The sequence below is a fragment of the Mauremys reevesii genome, linkage group 5 (assembly GCF_016161935.1).
Source record: "Mauremys reevesii isolate NIE-2019 linkage group 5, ASM1616193v1, whole genome shotgun sequence".
Taxonomy (NCBI): domain Eukaryota; kingdom Metazoa; phylum Chordata; order Testudines; family Geoemydidae; genus Mauremys; species Mauremys reevesii.
The window spans coordinates 39,257,016-39,281,031 of record NC_052627.1 but is presented as its reverse complement, the minus strand read 5'-3'; the positions used below and the strand labels follow the sequence as shown (position 1 = coordinate 39,281,031).

The 24,016-nt window shown below is 44.2% G+C and overlaps 1 protein-coding gene, 1 long non-coding RNA gene and 1 other non-coding gene across 5 annotated transcripts in view; 1 reads left to right on the top strand and 2 right to left on the bottom strand.

The window, feature by feature from the left end:
* The window catches only part of PRSS12 (serine protease 12), a 66,720-nt gene extending 62,091 nt beyond the window's left edge, over positions 1-4,629 (top strand). For all 3 annotated transcript variants that reach the window (XM_039542669.1, XM_039542668.1, XM_039542667.1), the window contains one exon: positions 938-4,629. In XM_039542669.1, coding sequence (XP_039398603.1) covers positions 938-1,245 — 308 coding nt within the window. In that variant the 3' untranslated portion in view covers positions 1,246-4,629. The remainder of the gene's footprint in view (positions 1-937) is intronic.
* Positions 4,630-9,931: 5,302 nt separating this feature from the next.
* On the bottom strand, positions 9,932-12,598 carry LOC120406134. Its single transcript, XR_005599107.1, has 3 exons — positions 12,202-12,598; positions 11,682-11,724; positions 9,932-10,845 (listed from the first exon to the last, which is right to left on the bottom strand). It is a non-coding gene; the product is annotated as an uncharacterized LOC120406134 (long non-coding RNA).
* Positions 11,809-11,939, bottom strand: LOC120407216. Its single transcript, XR_005599846.1, has one exon. It is a non-coding gene; the product is annotated as a small nucleolar RNA SNORA24 (small nucleolar RNA).
* Positions 12,599-24,016: the final 11,418 nt, after the last annotated feature.

The window sequence follows — 24,016 nt, the reverse complement described above, 5'->3', positions numbered from 1 at the left end:
TATGAAAGGTGCTAGACCAGGGGTCGGCAACCTCTGACACGCGGCTCGCCAGGGTAAGCACCCTGGTGGGCCAGGCCAGTTTGTTTACTTGCCGCTTCTGTAGGTTCGGCCAATCGCAGCTCCCACTGGCCACGGTTCACCGTTCCAGGCCAATAGGGGTGGCTGGAAGCTGTAGCCACCACATCCCTTGGCCCGCGCTGCTTCCCGCAGCCCCCATTGGCCTGGAGTGGCGAACCACAGCCAGTGGGAGCCGTGATCGACCGAATGGGCCAGTTTGTTTACCTGCCTGTGGACGCGGCAGGTAAACAAACTGGCCCAGCTCACCAGGGTGCTTACCGCGTGCCAGAGGTTGCCGATCCCTGTGCTAGACTGACAACTCTGGAGTCTATTTATGCAGTAGCAGTGCTAACTTCTCTACCTTGTCTCTCAATTCTAACCTTGAGGAATCATTTCTTGGTAGAACAGGGTAGAATGGTCTCATTGACTTTAATTTCTCAGAGAGACTATCACATAGTGATGGTAATTTTTTGTAAGAGCAGATTCATAGTTGGCCAACTGTTTACTAGGAACCAGACTGAAAGCATGAACTCATTTGATATATTAACACCTAGCAGCCCCATAGCCATTAAACCATCTAAGAATAGCTTCCCCACTACATTTAAGTATTATAGCTTATATTTTTATAGAATCAATTACCTAAAATATAACAAAAAATCCTGTCTTGTGAAGTATCTATGATACAAGTACTGCTAAACCAAATGTCTTACTTACAATTTGCAGTCTATTGAGGGAGTTGAGGTATGCATCCTTTTCACTCTTACTTAATGTTGTAACATTGTATAGCAATATTTAAGCCACATTAATAAATTCAGTTAAATCATACCTGATTTGGTGATCATAAGTATCTCAATGCGTGTTATTTGGTCTTTCTTTGCAGGAAGGGCCTATTCAAGAACATTACAACAAGCTGCCATCCCCCTACTTCCTAAGAGACGTTGTGAAGAGCGTTATAAGAGAAGGTTCACAGGGAGGATGCTCTGTGCTGGAAACCTCCAAGAACAGAAACATGTGGACAGTTGTCAGGGAGACAGTGGTGGACCACTCATGTGTGAACGTCCAGGGGAAAGCTGGGTTGTGTATGGGGTGACTTCCTGGGGTTATGGCTGTGGAATCAAAGACTCTCCAGGTGTCTACACCAAAGTCTCTTCCTTTGTACCCTGGATAAAAAGTGTGACCAAATTGTGATCATCCCGACTCAAACAGTAAAAGGAAGTTTCTGAGTTAGATGAGGCAGCTTGAACAGCACAGCCAATGCACAGCTGGGGCCCACACTGGGTGGGAAATGGACACATTCTTCTGTTTTGCATGTTTTTATTTTTGTTGAATCAAGGATGCATATTCACACTATTTGTACAGTTAGATTAATGTGCAATTTCCTTCATGTTGAGCAAAAGTTTATATTTGCATGGGAAAATGCAATATACATAAGATTGGAGGGAAAAGGGGCCAACATTTTACTCCAATATTGGATTGGGACAATCCAGTATTGTTACGCCCCACAAAAAGACTGCACTGGCATTTATGCTTCAGGTTCCTCCTAGAATTACTTATAATCCTCACTTCCAGACTAACCTACTTAGTTCGATGGTTGCCCCACTTAGAACTCCTCTAATCTTAAAAAAGGCATTGTCTGTCTATTCTGTCTCATGTATGTTTCAGGTATAAGCACAGCACAGGCTTTGCATGCACAGGTCACATTTGTCCCTGGATCATTCTTGGTAACACAGTAGGTCTACACACTTCAGTAGAGCAGATTGATTGCAAGACCTGCCAATAATTAAAACCCAATTCTTCAGAACAAATGTCCACACAGGTTAGCGTCCCCCCACTCTCCAAATAATGCACAATGTCCAAGTACAACTGGTCAGTGCAGTGGGGTAAAGTAAAATTCCGGCAAATAACGTGCCCTGTACACCCACAGGTGCCAGATTAAAAAATAAAAGGGGGCGGGGGAGATAGGGGTATATTTGAATTTCAGAAACACAGAGTATCTTCATTTAAAGAAATGCCAAAAAACACATGCTATTTTTGGTGGGAATTACATTGTCCTATCCTGACATCCACTAACAACTGTGGATGCACCAAAAGCACTGGCCTAAACGAGATAGGATAAGCCAAAATTTTTCCTTGAATAAAAATGAAGGTTACTTACCTATAATAGTTCTTTGAGATGGGTCTGCATATTCACACTTAATGGTACTCCCCACTTATAGGTACTCACTGCCTTGTGGTGCCTTACAGCAAACACCTCTTCCAACAGTGTAAGCTAGAGCAGTGTTTCCCAACTGGTGTGCCACAGCACACTTATATGCCACCATCCTCAAACAAGTGTGCCGCGGAATTTTTTGAAAAAGTACATGTGAGGACCTGGGGGAAAGCCACCTTCTAGTTGGCTGTCTCCCTCACTGCCCTGCCTCCTCCAGGGATGGAGCAACCAATCAGAGCTCAATGTCCCTCTTCTGTGTGAGCAAGGGGTTGGCTTCTCTGTCCCTCCCCTTCCCTGCTGTAGCCACCAGTTGGGGGGAAGAGCCCCTGGAGCTCGAGGGGTGCCCTGGCAAAGAAAATGTTGGGGACCACTGAGCCACAGTGCTCTTGTATCCCCCACCCTTCCCCTCAGCATCACAACACACTGTGAGCGAAGCTATAAGAGGGGTGGAATGCCCTCACCACCTCAGTTCCTTCCACTGCAAAGCAAGAGACAGAATAACAAGGACTCTGTCAGGGAAGGGAAGGTAGGAGGCATGAATATGCAGACCCATCTTGAAGAACTCCAAATACAAGTAAGTAACCTTCATTTCTTCGAGTGGTTCTGCATATTTTCACTTATGGGATAGACCGATAAGCAGTACTGAAACTAACATGGGGGCAGGGACAGATTCCTAGTTGAATAGACTGAGGCGCCGCCTTGCCAAATCTGGCATCCAGGCTAGAAGCCAAGTCTAGAGCATAGTGCTAGGTGAAAGTATACACCTAAGTCCAGGTTGTAGCTTTGCAAATTTCAGCATCTGGCACCTGCCTAAGACAAAGGAAGTAGCCACAGCTGTAATGAAATGTAGCTGGATTGCAGCAGGCATAGGGACTTTTGCCAGTCTGTAGAACTCAGCAGTACATTGTTTAATCCACTGACAACTATCTTGTCCTTATGAAAAGAAGTAAAAAAAGGTGAGTCAGCCACAAGGGCTTTCAATTCACTTATTCTCCTGGCTGATTCAATGGCAATAATGAAAACTGCACAGGCAAACATGACTGCTCAAGAGCAGACAGATTCAGAGTCCATTCATGCACACCCATTGTAGGTCCAGTCTGGCAGCTACATAATACCAATACCTGCAACATATTTCCTTGCAGATATTTCATCCAATTCCTAATCAGCTTGTTCACATTAAATTTATGACATGAGAAAAAAAATTAGAGCCTAAAGCTGTATGACTGCAGTCCTTTCAAATTCTAATATTTTTTCTTTTCAAAATGTATGACTAAAAAATAACAAAATAGCCAGTTTTCATAGACCTGTATCCCCAAAAAAGCATTCATTTGCACCTATGTTTCCTTGGCTGATTCTCTACTATTCTCAAGAAGACTACAGAAACCTACGATTAAACACTATAAAATGTATTTCACAGTGAAAAATGCAACCCTTATTGATGTGGCAATACAAGTATTAATTACACAAAATTATTTATTAGTCCATAAGAAATAGTCAATACATTATAACATTGTTATACTAACCTTCCTTTGTTAGTGGTCCCAAAATTATTCAAGATACACAAACACTAAACTTGTGCTATTTCTAGGATGAATGGGATGCCCATTAAGGGCATTCTAAACTGTTATACACAAATATTTTCTTTGTTCATGACATCTTTGACAAACTATCACTTTTTAAAAGATGTAATGAAACCTTTGTGGGCCAAGGAATATTCAAAAGTACGTAAAATGTGGCAGTTCTGTGTCACCACATTGCCAATGTATGATTGCACAATATCGTGACAAGTAACTACTATTTAATGGTATGTGTTTCCCTTCCCTATCCTGGGAATTCCAGTTGTGACAATGTGTTGTGGCCTTGTGTGCACAAAATGCAATGCTTGTAGTAATGTATGATAGATGTGTAACTGTGTGTTACACTCATATCTGTATGTCATGTATGAGTCCAGTTCTGTTACTGTTACCAATTACACACCTTAGTTAGCATGCAAAAGAGTTGTGGCAACATTGTAGACTCCCTATATGTGATTTAATTCTTATTCAGACTTGGCCCTTAATTTAATGGCAATTAATGTTTTAAAGGGCCATTCCCAATTTAAACATCTTGTTGGAACTGGTGCTATATTAGTATAATCAGGTGTTTTTATACAGTATTTGTACAACTTTCTGTGATTTTGCACTATTTGGATAACATAAAACACCGTATGTTAGAAATGCAAATAAATATATTGGGTTCAACATCTGGAGAGCCTACTATTATGTGAAACAATCAGCTGATGCAATCTAAAAGTTAATGTTTCATTGCTTATATACACAAATCTTTTTTGTTTAAAATAACTGAAGTGAATCTACTGAATGAAAGGGAAGAAAATTTAACAAAAAAATCTGTATCATAGAACCCTTGCCATACAAGGTGCATTGATTTGAGAATTTTGTAGTGAAGTAAACTGTACAGCACAATAAGCTAGGAAAGAAAGGTGTTAGGAGTGGGGATGTGGAATTGTCTGATTTTTAGAACCTGAATCACCAAGGATCAGATTTGGAGAATTTAAGAAAAGTCATCATGTAGCAGAGTAGTATCCTTTTAGATTTCCTAGCAGTCCATTAGTTTTTTGCTTGCTGGGCTCTTTTCATGAGAAGCTTGACTTCGGTAATTAACTAGATCAGCAATTCCACATACCCCTGGGGCTGTGTGAGGGTACTGCAGGGGATCTGTGGGCCCTGAGCAACTCTTCCCCCTCCCTCCCAGCACCTCCTGCATGCTGAGTGCAGGAGGCAGTGGGAGGGAGCGGGAGGAGCAGGGATGGCACACACTCAGGAGAAGGAAGAAGAGGGGCAGGGGTTGGGCCTTCAGGAAAGGGGTGAAATGGGGGCAGGGCTTGGGGGTGAGCAGCAGGCTTGGGGGTCTGCAAAAATTTTTAAATCAAAATGGGGATCCTGGGGTTGCTAGTTTGAGAACCACTGAACTAGATTTTAGAATGTTGCACTAAAGCTTTTATCCAGACAACATGCCTTTTTTATTATCTAAAGTAAATGAAGTTGTCTTATGTTTTACTATATCTTTTTTCAGTGAACCTGTATAGTGTGAACTGGTGTAATAAAAGCTGCCACATTTATTGGAACCCTTCTTCATAGGTTAAAGTCAACATATATAATCCAGTGAATAATTTATGTACAAACTTTAATACAGGAAGTGCATCACATTATATTTAATCAGTTAACAATGGTATGAATTTTAATAGGCGGAAAAGTGTACTTTGAAGAATTTTGTGAATCAGTTTTCTCCAAAGCTTTTCATATCCAGACAAGTTTTCCTTTAGGGAATAACCACTGAGTGGAATTTTCTTCTGGAATCTAAAATGAACCAGCTAAACAAGTCTTGATATATTGATAGAAATTAAGAAACAATACAGACTTGAGATAAATACCTCTGCCAATGCAGGATTGCTAACTACAATATACTCTCCAATGTTTTGCACACTTTTGGTCTAACCATTTTTAACTCTTGAATTAAAAATATTAGAACCTTGTCTCTATTGCTATGAAATGGAGTAATAATGCATCACTAGCACAAGCAATGGTGGAAGCTACAGACAAGACTTGGGGCATATCACAGTGGATGAGATTAGTGACAAACTCCTAAGAGATACGTATCCTAGTTTCCATCATTGGTTTTGCTAGTGAGAACTACAGCTACAAAAGTTAGCTTACTTTGATGTACTCTAGTAAGCACCCTTTGAGTCAACATTTCTCAGATTTCTGAAAGCTGACCCCTCCTCAACGAAAATGTAACCATTCACTCTCCCCTTCAACTCCATCTTTTAAAGGCCAACAACTCAATTTATATATTTTCCACCCCAACCCTCTTGTGGGATGTGCCCCACATTTTGGCAAACATTGCTTCAGGCCAAGCTGCATGTAGTATTTGAACCCCCCCTCCCCACCACACCAGCTTCTCCAAGCCCTCAATGCTTTTTATTATTCTATGCATTTTATCTAATTCGTCAACATCCTTTTAGATATCACCAATTAGACACAGGCTTCTAGATACAGTTTCAGCAGTTCTGTAGAGAGGGACTATGAGCTTGCTGGTCCATGATAGAATCCCTCAATATAAAGTTTGTTTATTTTAAACACAACAGTGCTGTCATGAATTAAAACATTTTCCTTCTCAGTGATAAATATGCAGAACCAGTGCTTGGAAAAATTTACGAGTGCTTGAAATATTTATACTCACTCATAGGCGAGGTTATTAGTGTTGTCACATTACAATATAGCAGCCATAAAAATCTCATTAGTTATGTTGACATCCAAGTAAAAAAAACATTTGATCAAGCTCTAGAGTTAGATATAAATATTTGTAAGCCACTTGGAATCTTAAGACTCAATTTTCAGAGGGTATGAAAGTGGATGTTGGCTATGAACAGCAGAATAACAGCCACTAAAATTGTTAAAATGAAGATGACAAAAATGGGTAATCAGAAACAAATGATTGTGAAGCCCACAACTTGCAGAGGGGGTTCTCAATTGTGAAATTTACAAAACACTGAAACTGGTATGTCACAAAACATTGGACAGTAAAAATGTAGTAATAGTACTTGAGCCAGGAGGGCTTTATAAAATGGTCAGACACTGACTACAATAAATTCCAGACAACAGGTCCATGCATGTCTTAGTGTAACCAGTTGCAGGCCTAAGTATCTTTTGGTATTAAAATTCCAAAATGCAAATAGAGTTAGAAAGCAATGTATTTACTTCCCTAAATATATCAACATTGTTCACAAATGTCAGAAAAAAATATTTTATTTCCTGCTCCAATCTCTGCATGTTCTTTCCCCAAGCTCAATTATTTGCAACACCCCTCCCCACGATTTATAAACATCTACACACCTCACTCGATCTTTGATTCAGACCAGACCTACTAACAATGGCATCCCATTGGTTTGCTATTACCCTGTAGTTAATACTTGCACTGGACAGAACACCTCTGCACATTACCTTAACCTGTTAGTTTTTAAATAGAAGCGATTTGCTATTTATAAACCCCTAAAGCTTGCCTTTATTGAGGTTCTCAAGATTTCTCAGCCTGCGCTACATCTTAATACTCGTCACTGACAGCCCCTCAATAATCTTTACATTTGTACACCTATTTTTCAAGGTACTTCTACATGAGAAATAGGAAAAGTGTTTAGGTATGTTTCCTTGGATGCATTCTGTATTGCAGTTCTATTCCCTCCCAATATTTTACGGCAGGAACTCTGCAAAAGCTGTCTCAGCCCCATTTCACTTCCTCCACACTCCTTGCTCATGCTGCCTAGCTGTCTGGTTCCCCTCACAGGATGTGATACCTAGTCAAGCCAGTCATCTGTCCTGCATGTTCTAATCCTACTCAAGGATCTGTCCCCATAGCACTTTCCAAATTTCTCCCAGAGCAGCTGCAGTTGGTATTTGACAGGGCAAGGGCATCTTGCTTTCTCTCTTCTGTAGCAGCAACCCCTAGTGGAGGAAGATTTTCTGGTTTCTTTGTTACAGCTGCTTGTTCAGATGTTTTTTCACCCACAGAAGCAGCTAAAAATGAGAACTCACCACCCCATGAATTGCTGCTTCTCTGTAGATTGCCACTGATCCAGCATCAGAGTTGAAGAAGCCAGTATTCTCAGTGATTATGTTTTCTCCTTATATTTGCTTTTTTGGCTAACAAATTGATATTATGCTATCAGACAAAAAGTGATCCTGACAGGTGTTCAACTCCCTTTCAACACACAACAGAGGTACACTTAGAACAACAAGTGGAAAATGGGCATATCCCACAAAATTAGTATAACATTCTCTTAATTATGCATTCACATGGTTTCAGTTTACCAAGGACAGTGACATAACACTTTGGTAAACTTTGTGACCTGTAATCACTTGGGTGTAATTACAGTTCGGAAGAAATACCCATAGGAAGAAGTAGTGCATGCACTTCCCTCAGCACCCCCTCCCCACCCCTCCCCCCCCACACAAAGGTCCTTTTGTAGTGTTCTTTCACAGGCGTGGAGGACTTGCCCCTTCCTGTCCCACAAAATAGGCAGTAGTTTTGATCCTGCAATGTTGTCAGCTGCTACTGCTGCCGCCACCACCTAGACTCCCCTTTAACAGGGAAAGGAGGAAAACTGACTAGCATAGAAGAGGCCACAAGTACACGCTCAGGCATTATTCACTCTGCATAGATCAGGGTGATTAGAGAGCATCTGTGATGACCACGTACTTCACTCTTCCTACTACAGGGAGTTTTGAGTGACTAAAGAATGACTTTCCAAAGTAGTTATTGAAAATGAGGCATTCTACCCATTAACCATTTTAAATTTACAAGTTTGGGTGTACAGTCCCAGCTCCAACCTAGATAAACCGCATTTGTTTTTAACACTATCATTTGTTCTGCTTAAGTACAATAGCTGTGCTTTAAGAACATTTATTCCCACATGGAAGAACAAATGCTTTTAAGGGATTTGCTTAGAATATTAATGTTGGAGAGCATTCTATTTGACCTAGCATAATTACATATTTTTAAACAGACTGATTGTGAAAAACTGAGTTCAAAACTCATGATTAGGAATCCAAACAAACTTAACTGCCCTTCTGCTAAATTTAAAATTAAAGTAGCAAATCAACAGTTACAGACACTGATGTTTAAAGCTTGTTTTCTTTGAGATGTTAGTGCATTGCTCAACAACAAAGTGAGGAGTAACTGAAGGACCACTAGCATTTATATGACAGATGTGCTACTTTATTGAGCATACTTAAATGGCCTTTGGCAAAGCTTTAAAAAAAACAACAACCCAGAAGTTTAATAACCAATAATTTGGTGTTTTCTGCTTTTCAAAAGTAACTACTGGAGAACATTTCAGTACAGTTGTATCTGTTCAACCAAGCTTTTCACTTATCTGTTGGGAAAGTTTTAGTTTGAATGCAGATATTCAAAAGAATGCCTTTCAGTAAAAGGCACATTGTTTCCCTTCCTCACAAGACATATGCAAAACTCCCCTCCTGTTATGGGAATTTAAAAGAGAAAATAGTAGTTTGTTACATCTAAAGACTTAAAGCATTAATGACAAAACCCATTTCCTGAATTATCTAGGTGAACCTCCTTGAAATCTAAAAGAGAAATACTTGACTATTTAAGAGCTTAACATTAGTTATCCTTTGATGTGTTTCACATGTATGATAAATTACGAGCAGCTAAGTATTCCCCTTCAGATGTTCAGTACCTACTATGGGCCTGGAACCGTGCTCAACTACTGTTCAGGAATTCTCATAGAAGTCTGTTTAACCACAACATACCATGTTCTTCATGACTTATGTCATTCTGTAAAGTTTCAAAATAACCTTGGCAGGCACTGGCACATTCAGTTTTCTGGAAGTATCCTGCATCAATAAGCTGCATTAGGTCAAGTTTACACTATAAACTTTTTCTACATCATAGCTACAACAGTGTGGGGTGATCCAGTGTGATCTGAGAACACAGTTGTGCTGGCCCAAGTCCCCACCACAGACAGCACCAAAACTATGCTTTTGCCAGTATAAACTGTATACTGGCACAGCACTCCTTGTGTAGATATGGCCCTACGTGGCAGTAGCTCTAAAAAAAGGAAGTATGACACGTGCAATAAGAATATATAGGCAGTTGTGTAATCAGTATATTTTATTCAAATGGCCTAGTACTTTTGTGAATGTAATACTTTAAATATCTGTACTGGTGTGGTTCTCCTGCTATAGTTAGCAAGGACTATTAATTTCTGAGACAAGAATTGTGGCTGTTCTGAAGAGTGGCAGTTTCATTTGTTCTTTCTAGTTTCACTTCTTTAACAAATGCAGCACATGATCTCAATTTATTTGTCCAATATTTGGATTATAAATAGTCAGTGGAATCAATTCAACAAGAATTTGGGAGTGTTGTAAAATTAAGTCATACTTTTAGAATTAGTTTTTTGCAGGAGAAAGAAATTACACGTTCTGTATATACATATTTAAAGGGGAGGAAGGGAGATGAAGAAAAAATGATTTTTGCAGCAGAAGCAGGAGCTTTAGAAACTCTTTTGCTTTTGTGCTAGCAACCCTCTTAGTTGCTGGACTGCCAGCCACACTGCCGCATCAAGTCAGCTGGCATGGAAGTCTAAAGGCAGTGCACTGCAGCTTCCAGGAGGCTGTAAGTGGAACTATGAAGAGACACTTTTAAAGCACAGTCTTCATGAACCAAATGGCATCTCATGTATGTTTTTAGGACCCATCCAAAAAAACTCCAATTTTCACCACCCATATCCAAACCGGATTTTAGCATTTATTAGACAGGTCTTTTAACACTTGCTCGAGTTGCTGGCTGGCTGCAGCCTTTCTTGGGTTGGGTTATGTTGCACCACTTTCCAAAGCAAATAGTACAATTTTCACTGCTGGCTGTCCTTCCAATCAGCAACCAAAAGGGTTGTTTTTTTTTTAAATGGCCCTTGAGCAAACTTGTTTTACTTCAAGTTTCTGCAAGTCTAGCTGTGTTGTTTACTACACCTTCTTCAAAGTCCTCACAACTTAGGAATGTTTGTCCTGCAAAAAACAGAGTTTGAAGTAACTGAAAGGGCTTCCAACAAAGATTAAAACAGTATCACTACATCCTATGGCATACTTAAAGGCAGTTTTGAAGCTTACAATCAAATTAGATAAATACAGTCATCTTGCTGGATTGACTAGAAAATAATTTTGCACTACTGGATTTTGTTAAGGTGTTTTGTTATGCCAGCCAGTTTCAAGTATTAAAGGTAGTCCTGAAGCAACAAAATTTGGGTACAATTAATTTGTTGCTTTTCTAAAAGTCTCCTAAGTTTCAGGTCACCTGTATTAATCAGTCTGAAAAAACAAACAAACAAAAACCAAACACAGTAGCCTTTTTAATCACATAAATGTTTATTTGTAATACATATAGGAAACATCTAATAAGTCAAAACACATACAAAAAGGCAGCATATTTAGGCTCCCACTGAAGTGACAGGAAATGGCTAAAATATAACTAGCTAAAACGTGAACAAGGCTATTCCTTTTAGTAAGAAAGACACTATGAGCATTAATAGTTAAATGTACTCTTATCAAACGATTTGTATAGACTTAGCTTTTAATTTTCCCAGTTTTTATTGACTTCTATTCCAAATTACTTATTTCATCATGGTTCAGATTTTTGTTTCAGCCTGCACTTGACTAGGGTACACATTCCAAACCACCACATTGTGGAACAGTTAAGTCTAACCCGGTTGTTTTAATACCAGCCACAACACCGGGCAAATCAGTTTCAGTCTTAACCCCAGACCAAGCAGGTTTTTTTGTTTTTAAATAAATAATTACGAGGCTTCATCTCAGCCCGCAGCCCAGATTTAAAGCAAAGCACATACCTGGCAACAGATGGCTGCTCTGGGTCTCAAGTCTGCAAGGTCCCTGGAAAAGAGCACAGAGAAGAAAGAGTGAGGATTGCTGGGCCCCAGCAGTCAGGCACGTTACTGCCGAGGCTGGACATGACACACGTGTTACTTGCTCCAGTCAGATACTTTCACCAATTAGATAGTGAAAGCTTTGCCAAAAAGCAAGACGCTGCTCTTCCATGGCTAGGAAGGGAGGCTGCCACAGGAGACAGGTCCCACGGATTCATGGACTGACCCTAACGGCGACACCGAGACGATCCCACCCAACGCGCACGTGGGGCCGGGACCAGGCCCAGGGCGGGTTCCAGCCGCCACACGGACTCGACGCTCCTGCTGCTGGCGGCAGGCGGGAGAGGGCGGAGGCGGCCGGTGCCAGAGCAGCGGCCGCAGGGCCTGACTCGCTCCCGACCCCTCGGAGGAGACGGGAGTGGCTGGTGCGCTGCGGGCCCCGGAACTCAACCCCCCCCCCCTCGTCCCGCGTGACGGCTCCTACCTGCTGTAGCCCGCTCCCACCGGCGGCGGCGGCTCCGCTGCGGTCCGGTCCCCACCTGCAGGGACACAATGAGCCACGTTACCGGAAAGGCGGTGGCGGCCCCCCCGCCCGCCTCTGCCGCGCCACCAGCGCCCCCCCCGACGCCACGTTCTCCTCTGAGCCTCCCGCGCGCCCGGGCCGGGGGGAGGGGCGCACCCACGCGCCGGCCCGAAAGCCTCAGCCGGGGGGGGGGGGCGCGCCAAGCAGAGCGGCAGAAGCGTTTAGCCGCGTGGCTGGGAGCGCGGCGGGGCCCGTTCTCCGGCCCCTCAGGAAACCAGGCCCCCGCTCCCACCACCACCACGAGCGGCTGCAGCTGCCCCTCCGCAACCAGAACAAGCGCGCCCGCCACGCGGCTCTCTCTCGCCAGGGCAGCGACCCCGCCCCTTCCGGCAAGGCGCACTTCCGGCGTGGCTACGCATTGGCGCGAGTTCCCCCTTCCCCGCGGTGCGACTGCGCAGGTGCGGGCTGCCTCGTCGTGCCGCGAGATGAGGGAGCGCGGGAGGAAGGACCCGGATGGTTCTGTGTCAACCGGGCTGCGCTGCTGGGCCCGTGGTCACCAACCAGCCCTGATCCGCGTGGGGCCGCAGCCGGGGAGGTCCCTGCCTCGTGCTCTGTGCACCGTTAGCTGAACGTTACTGATACACAGGCTGCACCCGAATTCCATCGTGTGTGTGTGTGTGTGTGTGTGTGTGTGTGTGTGTGGTGGGGGTGGCAGGGGGTGTATGTATGTTTGTTACCTGCCTTGGTCCAGAGCAACTTCTGTGAAAGCTTGGCCCGCCTATGCAAATCCCAGCTGCCCTGTGGGTCCTGAGGGACAGCAGCAGTTCAAGGTACAGAAGCCCCTAGGATGCTCTTGGTTTATGTATCCTAGGGACAGGGGTGAAAGTAACTGAAAGGACTTACCGGTACGCCGGAGTCCTGAGTAGGGGCGTGACCTCAACCGGAAGAGATGGGGCCTTTAAAGATTTAAAGGCTCTGGGGCTCTGGCTGTGGCTGGGAGCCCCAGGGCCTTTAAATCACCCCGGAGCTACCAGTTGCAGAGGTGGCTGGGAGCCCTGGGGCTGTGGGGCGAAATAAAGGGTTTGGGGTTCCGGCCTCTGCGGTGCTCCGGGCCCTTTAAAGCACCCCCCCAATCCCGCTGCTGGAGCTCCGGCGGTGATTTAAAGGGCCCGGGGCTTCTCGCAGTGGCTGGAGGCCTGAGCCCTTTAAATCACCGCCGGGGAAGCCGGTCCAGTCCGGCACAGCGTATGAGCTCTGTGCCGGACCGGACTGGCTTACTTTCACCTCTGCCTAGGGAGTTGCACACTTTGTCCATAGGCTGTGTGTTGTACAGACCTGGGGGCATCTTGCATTCCTCCATTACCAACCCTTCAGAAACTCCCTGGGTGTCACCCTCCCATTATGGATTTCAAGACCCCCTGTGACTGCCTTTCTGTCATGCCATGGATTTTGTGTCCCCCATTGACCCACTTTCCCTCATTTCTTCCTCTCCCCCTTTCCCTCCATAGTAGGGCCCACCATTTCCCAGGGGTCCTGACTGCCCTATAATTCCCCCCTTTCCGCATACCAGGGGCAATGTTCATTCTCATTCCCCTTTCTCCCATTCCCCCATATCAGAGTCCCCTATTATTCCATAGCAAGGGATTCTCTGTGACTCCTATTCCTGCATTACTTCAGTACTTCTCTCCCATACCAAGGGCTCTTTGTACACTCCCTTTCCACCCATTTTCTTTTCCTCCCATACCCGGGTCCCCATTCTGCCCAGGGGCTCTGTGTCTCCCTATCTTCTCCCCTAAGCCAGGAGCTCTGTGTGTGTCCCTATTTCCCTCTCTCCTTGCCTTCCCATTCTCCCTTCTTCCCACCAGACATATTTTTGCAGAAGTGTTTGAAGCTCTGCAAACCAAGTACCAGGAGATCCATGTGTCCTCCATTTCCCCCATTTGTTTTTTCTGATTTTCATCAAAATCAATAGACTTCTGGCCACTGATGACTAGATTATTCTCTGACATTTTGGAATTTTTCAGATGTGGCATTCAAAAGTTATTGCATTGAATTACACACAATAGAGAAATGTCATTGAATTGCATGTTAGGCCTCAGTTTGCTTGGTCAATAATGTGAAGGGGCCAAGGACTGTTGTAATAGAAAGTTGAAAATATAAAAACAGGTTAGAGGAATAAAAAATTATCAAAGAGTGAGTCAAGCTCATTAGCTGAAAATTTTCTACCTTTGATCTCATTGAAATTCTGTGTTCATATTCAATTTAGAAATATACAAGAAAGTGATGGTGGTAAGAATATTCTTTAGTAAGTAGGAACAACAGTTTCTAGCCACTGGGTGGTGCTGTTGCCCTGTTCAGGTATTTATATATTTATCAAAAAATGTTACTCTGTGAAAGTTGTTGGGTTCAAGAAGGTTCATCCACTATTGCTTACAAGCATGTAAATATATAATCCAATGATGAATGGCATGTAAGGTTACAATGCTCTTAATGGATATGCCAAACTACTGAATGCAGGAGATCTTCAACCTGTTATACTAAATTAAGATGCAGAACACTTTACATATACAATAGCTTCTACTGATATGGCAGAACAGTTTAGTCAGACGATGGTAATATTATGACAATTCAGGTTTATATTAGCATTATGTGAAATATGTGTGGTATTTAAACTTTTGCAAGTCCATAATTTAATGTATTTTATTTTCAGAGGTATCACTGTGCAATACTGGTAGTCTACCTATGGCCATCTCTATACTACAAACTTTGGTCAGTGCAAGTTATGTTGGCATAAAGCTGCCACAGTTAGTGTACCTCTTTTGCATGTCCATACTGGGCTCCTTGTGTCAGTGCTGCACATGCTCACCAGGTGTGCCATGAGTAAGTAACCCAGTGTGCAGCCCACCACCATCCAATGCATTGTCTTTTGGGAAATTTTGGCAATGCATGGTGGGGCAGAAATGAGTTACACAGGGTGACTGGGCTCAAGGAGTCAACTTCCCAGTGTGACACTGTCTCCATTGCATAATGTCATCTATATCCCATAATTTTCACTCCTTTTTTTCAAAATCCCACACACCCATGCAGCATGGGCAGCACATGAACTGCTGGCTGGGGGAGGCTAGCTCTGAGCCCTGCCCCTTCCGCCCAAGCCAAGCCCCCCTTCATCCGAGCCAGGCCCCCCTCCCCTGGAGCCCAGAGCCACCCCATCACTGCTGCCACCAGCCCAGTCCTGTGGCTAGCTCCCCCACCGCAAAGGAATGCCGGAAGGCACGTGGCCCCAGCCTCCTCAGCCCGGGGGCAGTAAGACGGGCAGTGTGTGGCCCCAGCCTTCCCAGCTCCAGAGCGCGGGTGGTGCGTGGCCTCAGTCTGGGAGGGCAGGCGGTGTGTGGCCCCAGTCCCGAACCATGGAATGGCAGGCAGCGTGCAGTCCCAGAGCACTGGGGGGCTGGACTTGGAGCTGGGAGGACTGGCGCCGCAGCCACATGCAGGGAGCGTGATGGTAGGGGACAGGGTCATGCCTGGCTGTTTGGGGAAGCAACACCTCCCCCTGCCTATGTGACCTGCCGCTCATGCCATGCAGCCTGACAGAAGCATGGAGCCTGTACAGCTCTGCACTATTGTCATAAGCATTGCAAGCTCAGGACACAGAATCCTCTGGTATTTGCAGAGCCGAAAGATGACCCGAACCAGTGAGGAGCATGATAATTTCTTGGAGGACAGACTGCAGTGTGACATAGCGAGAACCAATTCAAGATGGTTGTTGGCGTTCAAAGAGCAGCTGCAGATGATGGAGCACTGCTTCTGGGCCCAAGAAATGAGCCCTAACTGGTGTGTGATGTCATTGTAATGCAGGCTTGGAATGGTGAACAGTGGCTGCAGGGACACCAAAATGAGAGTTGCATTGACAGCGGAGAAGTGAGTGGCAATCGCACTGTTGGAACTTGCAACACTGGATTGCTACTGGATAGTGGGAAGTCATTTTGGCGTTGAGAAATCCATTGTGGGGGCTGTTGTCATGTAAGTGTTCAGGGCCATTGATCGTCTCCTGCTATGCAGGTCTGTGACTCTAGGCAATGTGCAGGACATAGTGCATGGATTTGCAGCAATGTGGTTCCTGAATTGTTGTGGTGCAATAGATGCATATCCCTATTTTGGCACCAGGCCATCTTGCCAGAGTACATCAACAGGAAGGGCTACTTTTCTATGGGTATGGAAGTGTTGGATCACTAGGAACATTTCACCGACATCAGTGTGCATGATGTTTGCATCTTTAAGAACACGGGACTGTTCAGAAAGCTACAAGCAGTTTCTTTCTCGACTGGTGCATTAACATTGACGATGTTGAAACGCAATACTGATCCTCGGGGACTCAGCCAACCCCATGCTCATGAAGTAATATATCAGCCACCTTGATAGCACCAAGGAAAGATTCGACTACGGGTTCAGCAGGTGTGGAAAGACAGATGAATGCTCTTTTGATGGATTGAAGGGACACTGGCATTGTTTACTCATAAGATTGGATCTCGGTGAAAAAACAGCCCAATGGTTATAGCTGCTTGCTGTGTCCTGCATAATATCTGTGAAGCAAAGAGTAAAAAATTGCCACCAGAATGGAGGTGGAGGGCTGTAGCTGAGGCGACACATGGTGGGGACGACATGTGGGGGCACATGCTCCCCAGATTTCCTGCTTGGCTTCTCCTGAGCATGCCCAGTCGCCACTCCACTATCAGCAGGCATGGGTCATCTCAGGCAGACACAAGGGCTATTAGTAGAACTCAACATGGAACTATATGGTTCAGGGAGACTTTGAAAGTGCACTTTAACAGTGAGCCACAGTAATGCATTGTGGTGTACTGTGCTGTACCTCGCCCTGGTGTTTTGGGGCCAGTTAGGATTTGTGTGGTGCTTGCTGTATATCTATGACTATAACACTGTCAATACATATATTAATTTTGCAGTGTTTGCTGTAGATTTATGATTATTACAGTGTTTGTCACTGATCCTATGAGCTGTGTCACACTGTACAGTAACAAGTAAGGGTGCTTTCAGAGCTGCTATGCACTCTGCAGTATATGTTGTGAATAATAAAGATGAATTATTTTCCAAAGAATAGAATTTTATTTAATAACAAAACCAGTGAAAAGAAAAATCTGAGCACTTTAAAAGTACATTAAAAACTTAATAAATTAATGGAACAGAACTTATCAAGGAGAAAGAACATTCAGATGCATTTTACCTACCCATAAATCAACCATGGCTCTCACAGGTCAGTGTATGTGAAGCTGTGGGTGTCCTTAATTTCCCTGATGGTGGAGTGGTAGGGGTAAGTATTTGGTCCCTGATGCCACGTGTAATGTTGAGGGAGGATGTAGGCAGGTGCTGTAATGGAGTGCAAAGGGAGGCAAGCCCATGATTGTTGAATCTGTGATATGCGTGCTCAGAGGATCACTGTGTTTGTAATTGGAAGAACTGCAATCAGTGTAGCACTTGTGTATTTCTTAATGACTTTGGCATGGATATAACCCTTTATGTTACCATTTAGCTGGCTTATTCAATGCTGTACAATGAATAGCAATGGGTTTATGGCTCTCTGGGACTTTTAGACTGGCATTTTTCACTCAGACATAATTCACTTCTCTAAAGTGAGTAGGGTCTGACTTCATTTTTGAACAATAGCTGGATAATTATGTTTATTTTCTAATTTTTATCTTGCTGGGATAGTGCTAGATTTCACCCAGGCCCAGTAGTTAAGTATATTTATCCCATGTGTTGCAATCATTCCCTTCTACCATTTCCCCCAACTTGCAAGTCCACTGATTTCCTCTGTTCTTGACTAAGGACATCACAAATTGCAGATGAAAAAGAAAGGGCCTGATTTTGAACTTTGTTTATACAAGTGTAAACCAGGAGCAATTCAATTAAATCAGTGGCGTTTCACCAGAGAAAAAGCGGTGTGCAGTCAGAGCAAGGTCCTAAAAGAAGTCATAGCAATAGAATTACAATTATCAGAGTGCCATGATGGCCTCCATATTTGTATGTCAGAGTCAACAGGTATGATTTCCTCTATTCAATCGTGAGGTTGCTCCAATCATACTGATCATTTTGTTTCAGTTTGGAGTTCATCAATCTCCTGAAATTTCTTCCCCATTACATGAATGCAAAGTCCAGAATTATTTTAGTTTTATTTTTTTGGTAGGTTCCTTGAACCCATCCAATAGACAGCTTGTTAGTAACATCAGGGTGCACAGCCAAAAGGATTTAGAGGGAAAAAACACCCCTCAGATGATTGTGCTGTTGCTCAAAACTGACTGGGCCAACTAAACCAAAGGCATTTATGACTGAACTTCTGTTTACTGTAACCAGAGCTCTTGCTTGATCATCAAATAAACTTGGATATGGATTGTTAATATCGGTTATGAATTTGCTTCTTTTTTCTATTAAAACACTTTTCTTTTTAGTTTAAAACATATGTTGCATGGGCAAGCTAAATAACCCATAGCACCAGAGAATGAAGATAACTAATAAAACCAGGTTAGGCAAGGGACCATTAATATGCATGTTCTTATTCTGCTCTGTTGTTCCCATCTCATTGATCTTGTCTGGGATTTTCTCGGCCTTATGGCTGAGGGGTGAAAACATTATCTAAAGTTGCTCTCTAAAAATGAATGTTGGATGATGGCATTGGGGGTTTAAAGGCCACATCTCTGGCCCAGATAAAGCCCATTTTCACCACTCTGATGACACAAAGGTTTTGTCTAGATTAGGACTTGGAAGGGGTTAGCTAACGCTAATGTATGAACAGCCTAGTGTAGATAAGGCAGCGTGCTATTAACATGTGTTAAACTGGTCATATTTAAACCTAGGTATTTGTCATAGTCCATAATAAGCTCAGCCCAGTCAAGTGAGCAGCTCAGAGACTAGGAGTGATAATGGAGTTCATGTTCTCCATAGTAAGGAACCTCTCACATTGCTCCAATGCAGTTCCATACCTGTGTGACTTTGAAAGCAGCAGAGCAACAATTTTTGGGATTAACCATGGCTAGGGTGCATGCCACATTCGTGAGGAATTTTGGGTATGCCAGGAATGTGAGATAGCACTCAGCCACAATTATTCTTAAAACTATTTTTCTGCTTTCTGCTACAGAATACAGAATTTGAACTGCACAGTAACAGTGTAAACAGCTCCCAAAGGAGAAAATACATTGAAAGGTACATGGGTGGGGATCTGGAGTCATTCCCAAAGTCATCATGTTTCTATCCAAAATGGACACAGTGATATTGGTCAAATCATAATTGGGGCTCATACTGTCAATTTTGTGCTTTGTCAAAGCAATTCTCACCTCCCTTTGAAGAGCAAGGGAGTAAAATCAAGGAAGAGGTTGAGATTTAGCTGCTAGAAAAAAAGAGACTGTTCCTTTGAGTGAATGTAGGTTTTTTTAGTTTTTCTTCTCTGTTTTGTATGCTTATGTGTTTAGTGTTGACCAGCAAATCTGTTTGGGTTTTCTCATCCTTTTTTCTCTCTGCGTCAGTTCTCGGGGTGAGGCTGGTGAAGGCAGCACCCAGACTATTGTACTTTAAGAAAGTTACATTCCAAGTAAAGAATGTGGTTAAAATTCTCACTGCTGTGAAAGAGGATGAAGGGGGAGTTTATATTTTAGGAATTTAGTAATCCAAAGGTGAAAGGGAATTAATGTACACTGGACTACATTCTTCTCTCAGTTACAGAATAAACCCGGAACAATTCCATTGGGTTTGATTAATCCACTGGGGCACAGAGTGGTACATTTTGCAGCTACTGAACCCATGGGAGGTAGCAGCATTTGAGGGGGTGGGCGGATTCACCTCAGGGAGGGAGGGAGTGGTGCACTTACCACCCTCTTCTGAGTTCTGCCAGTGGAGAGCAGCTTTAAAATTCTGCAATAACTTCCTGGCTAAAGCTGCCCGGAAGAGGAATCAGCACTTCCTCTGGATGCCCCTTCCTTTTGTGGGGGTACATACAGGCCTTCTGGCAGGACATAACAGACAGGTGGAGCTTCTGGAAGAAGCCAGTGGAACCAACACAGCAAATCTGGGCTAACTGACTTTAGTGGTGCTACTCCACATTTACACCTCTGTAAAGGAGAATAGAACTTGGCTTAATATGTTCTAATGAAACAATTTGTTTTCCCCAATGAATTTAGAATTTGCAAGTGTTGCTGATAGTGGAGCTCTTAGAGAAGGGCAGGGAGTGATGGGTACAGAGGGAAACTCCATTTTTTATTATTTGTCCTTTTTTTTTTGGTCTCATTTTGCTTACGGAAAATTAGAGTGTAGTGGAAAAGCCTGGAAAAATGAATCCAGGGCAGAAGCAATCATATGACGTGGATTTCATTTTAAAGGGCCAGCATTTATCTTGTTGCATTGTAATATGACTACTGGCCATTTATTTTAGAAAAGTAAAATTGCTTCCAGTATACTACAGAAGGAAATGGGCATATTGGAGATCTGACCACCTGCTACCTACCTGTAAACTAAACCTGACTGTTCTGACCTTGCACCATTTGTGTTCCAGACTTTTGTTCTACTGTATGTCGTGAATAAACTGGTTATTCCTTCTTTGCTTTATCGGATGTCTACACATTTGAAGTCTCAATGTTTTCCTTCCAGTCAGGGTCCCACAAATAAGATGTGTATACAGTGGTTACAGGTAAAAGTTATACAAGAAAGGAATGGTTTTTTTCAATTTCTGGACTACTATAGTTGACAGGACAGCTGAAGAAAGGAGTTATGCTGAAAGACTCACTAGAAAGCATTAGATTTTTACAGGCAGCTCTGTCCTGTGATTATGCAGTCTGATCTCCTGTATACTTCAGGACATAGACTTTCATCTAGTAATTTCTTGTGTCAAGTGGAATAAGTTGGGGTTGAGGTAGCCCAAGGGTAGGCAACCTATGGCACGCATGCCGAAGGCAGCACGTGAGCTGATTTTCAGTGGCACTCACTCTGCCTCGGTCCTGGCCATCGGTCCGGAGGGGCTCTGCATTTTAATTTAATTTTAAATGAAGCTTCTTAAACGGTTTAAAAACCTTATTTACTTTGCAAACACCAATAGTTTAGTTATATATTATAGACTTATAGAAAGAGACCTTCTAAAAATGTTAAAATGTATTACTGGCACGTGAAATCTTAAATTAGAATGAATAAACGAAGACTCGGCACACCACTTCTGAAAGGTTGCCGACCCCTGAGGTAGGCTATATCTTTTAAAAAGAGCCAGAAGGTTTCAAGGGATGGAGAATCTGCCACATCCTTGAGCTGTTCCAATTGAAATGATCCTCACTGCTAAAACTGCATGCCTTATTTCCAATTTGAATTTGTCAAGTGGAGCAGAAAGGAATAAAGCAAGAGAAGTGGGAAAACAAAGGGATAGAAAAGGTCAGTGGAAGAACGGAACAAGAGGGCCAATGGGAAAAGAAAGCAACAGAAAACTGAAAGGCAAGAAAGAGAAAAAGATAAAACCAAAGTAAATTGAGGCAATGGGATAGAAAACGTAGACCGAAGGCCTGATTTTCCATGGTGCTGCGCTCCATTTTCGTTCTCTTTCTTTCTTTGTCTGTGATTCCTTTAAAAAAATATTTTCTTCGTTTTCCTGAGGGGAAAACCAGACACTTCTTTGCTTTTTCTCCAGACAGAAGCAGCATCTTCTTACCCAGTTGTAGCCGGAACCTGAACAGCGCTGAGCAGGGGCGGCTCTAGGCACCAGCAAAGCAAGCATTTGCTTGGGGCAGCCCATTTGCAGGGGCGGCAGGGAAGCTGAGAATCAACAGGGGGCTCTGGGAGCTGTAGTTCCTTGGTTAGCTCCCTGCCTATAGAGCCAGCCCTGGAGCAGGGAAAGAACTACATTTCCCAGCATTCCGTTGGCCACTACCAACTGGAAAGGAAGGAGGGGGACCTCATGCGGCAGCATGGTGTGCGTGGAGAGTTGCACTGTGAATGGTAGGGAGACCATATTTTAACATTCAAAAAACAGGACACTCCACGGGGAAGGAGGGTAGCCCCACCCTGCCACCATCCACTCCCTCCGACTGCCCCCCACAGAAACCCCAACCCATCCAATCCTCCCCTGCTCCCTGTCCCCTGATCACGGCCTCCTGGGACCCCTGCCCCTAACTGCCCCCCAGGACCCCACCCCCTATCCAAGCACCGCTGCTCCTTGTCCCCTGATCACTGCCTCCTCTTGAGACCCCACCCCCATCTAAGTACCGCTGGTCCTTGTCCCCTGATTGCCCCCTCTCGGGACCCCTGCCTGTCCTCTGACTGCCCCCGACTGCCCCCCCCGAACCTCTGACCCATCTAACCCCCCTTCTCCCTGCCCCTGACTGCCTCCCGAACCTCTGCCCCATCCAACCCCCACTCCCTGTCTCTTGACTGCCCCCCCCCCCAGAACTCCCTATCCCTTCTCCAGCCCCCCAGCCCCCTTACCGTACCACTCAGACCAGCTTGTCTGGCTCCGCGCAGCGCCAGACACGCTGCTGCATACATGCTGCCGTGCTCCCCCGCGGAGCCCACAGCCCCCCTGCCTCCCCACACACCCAGCACCTGCCTTCCAGAGCTGAACACCTCAACATTCAGGAGTGCTCATGCTCAGTTTGGGCAGCTGTTTCTTCATTTCTCCCAAATCAAATATACTGATCCACTGTAACTTGCTGTAGAAACAGTAGGATAAAATTGAGCAAGAAATGCTTCCCAGTGGTTAGGACTGGAATTGCTATTTTCAACAGCCATTGCCTTTTTTGTTTGTTTGTTTAAAAGGAAGACAGTGATATTGCATTGGCAAATTCCCCATAGAAAGAAAGAGTGGAACAAAAGAATAATAAAGGCACCTCAACTTTTCCTCATTTATGGAGGACAGTCTTATAATATGCATCCTGATACCCTCCAATCACACACTCTGAAAATTGTTCCACTTTACTGCAGCTCTGTAACCATATGGGAACCAATCCTGTCTGTGTTTTGTGCACATCCAAAATTCCTGCTGAATGACCTGCCCTGGGAGCAAGTTACCAGTGACCCAGGGCTGCAGCGGAAGGAGGGTGCAGGTGGGGTGGGGGGAGAGCCCAGGGCTGGGGTGGCAGGTGTGTGTGTGGGCCACTGGTGGGGGGGGAAGAGAGGAGCCCAAGGCTGAGGCTGCAGGGAGGTGGGGGGAGGGCACTGGTGGAGGGGAAAGGGGAAGCCCAGCGCTGGGGTGGCAGGGGGTGCGGGGAAGAGCCCAGGGCTGGGGCAGCAGGGGGGTGCGGGTGGGGGGGTCAGCAAAAAACCTAGAGCTGGCCCTGGCGCTGAGCCACAATTCTCATCAATACAAGTGATAGTTGCCAGTGCTTGGCACCACTCAGATTCAATCCCTTTATGTTGTGTCTTCCCTATATACCTCCTCCATTTCTCTTTTTTCTAAAGTTCTTGTGTTTCTCATTCTGTTTTCTCTAGCCCTTGGCTGCCCTCATTTGTTTTTTCTCTCCTCTTGTGAGTCTTCCTTTCTGATCCTGCTAATTTTACCCTCTTCATTCAGGGGAGCATGGAGCACTAAGAAAGGTGCTTGATGCACCTTTCAGGTCTGGAACATTCTGGACTGGCAAAATTGAAAGATCTGTCAAATGGCAGCGTTATCTGAGTTGGTGACTTGAGTCTAAGAATGTAGTATGGCCGGATGCTGCTTGTAAGCAAAACACTCTGATTGTGCTAACTCAGTACATTTGTGTTGTTACTTTACTTTTTTTTAATTATCCAATTAAAGTAA